The following is a 696-nucleotide window of genomic DNA, read 5'->3' as shown; positions in this document are numbered from 1 at the left end:
CAGGGCTGGGAGGGGAGAGAGCGGAGCCTCGGTGATCAAGTTTAAGGCTGTTAATCCCTTCTATCACTCCGTCGGTCGGCTCCGCTGAGAGGGGAGCCGCCCATTACCTTCATAAGCCCTCTGCCTCCCCAGGTTTTTCCTTCTCCCCATCTCAGGGCCCCAGGTCCACTCTGCGCTGGAGCTCGGCCCAGCCCCTTCCCTCCGCCCGGGTCCCGGCCCCGCCCCCCCGCGCCAGTTGCCAGGGAGCGGTTGCCATAGAGCTGAGCAGTTGTCCGCGTGCGCAGGCGGAAGTTCCCGGATCGAGGCGCCGCCATCTTTGCTGCCCGGACGCCGAGCGAGAGGCTGACAAGAGAGTCGGAGCCGCCATCCGCTGCCATCCGTCGCGCAGACCCTGCCGGAGCCGCCGCCGCTATGGACGATCGGGAGGATCTGGTGTACCAGGCGAAATTGGCCGAGCAGGCCGAGCGATACGACGAAATGGTGGAATCAATGGAGAAGGTAGCGGGAATGGCCCCGGCAGTGCCGCGGCCGCCGCCGCCGCCGCCCACAGAGGCCAGGATCAGGAGACAAAATGGCGGCGGCGGCGGCGGCAGCGGCTCGCAGCCCGGCCCGGGGAAGGCGGGCTCGGGGCGCGCGGCTGGGGCCTGGAGTGGGGGCTACGGGCCTACGCGGCTCCGCGTCGCCGCCGCCCCCCCC

At 70.1% G+C, this 696-nt stretch overlaps 1 protein-coding gene across 1 annotated transcript in view; it reads left to right on the top strand.

Moving 5' to 3' along the window:
• Nucleotides 1–294: 294 nt before the first annotated feature.
• Nucleotides 295–696, top strand: part of YWHAE (tyrosine 3-monooxygenase/tryptophan 5-monooxygenase activation protein epsilon) — a 45,029-nt gene continuing 44,627 nt past the window's right edge. The window contains exon 1 of the mRNA XM_044672934.1: nt 295–498. Within this exon, the coding sequence (XP_044528869.1) occupies nt 412–498 (87 nt within the window). The 5' untranslated portion in view covers nt 295–411. The remainder of the gene's footprint in view (nt 499–696) is intronic.

The sequence above is a fragment of the Gracilinanus agilis genome, chromosome 4 (assembly GCF_016433145.1).
Source record: "Gracilinanus agilis isolate LMUSP501 chromosome 4, AgileGrace, whole genome shotgun sequence".
In the NCBI taxonomy this organism is placed as follows: domain Eukaryota; kingdom Metazoa; phylum Chordata; class Mammalia; order Didelphimorphia; family Didelphidae; genus Gracilinanus; species Gracilinanus agilis.
The sequence above is the reverse complement of the archived record's forward strand: the minus strand, read 5'-3'. Positions and strand labels throughout refer to the sequence as shown.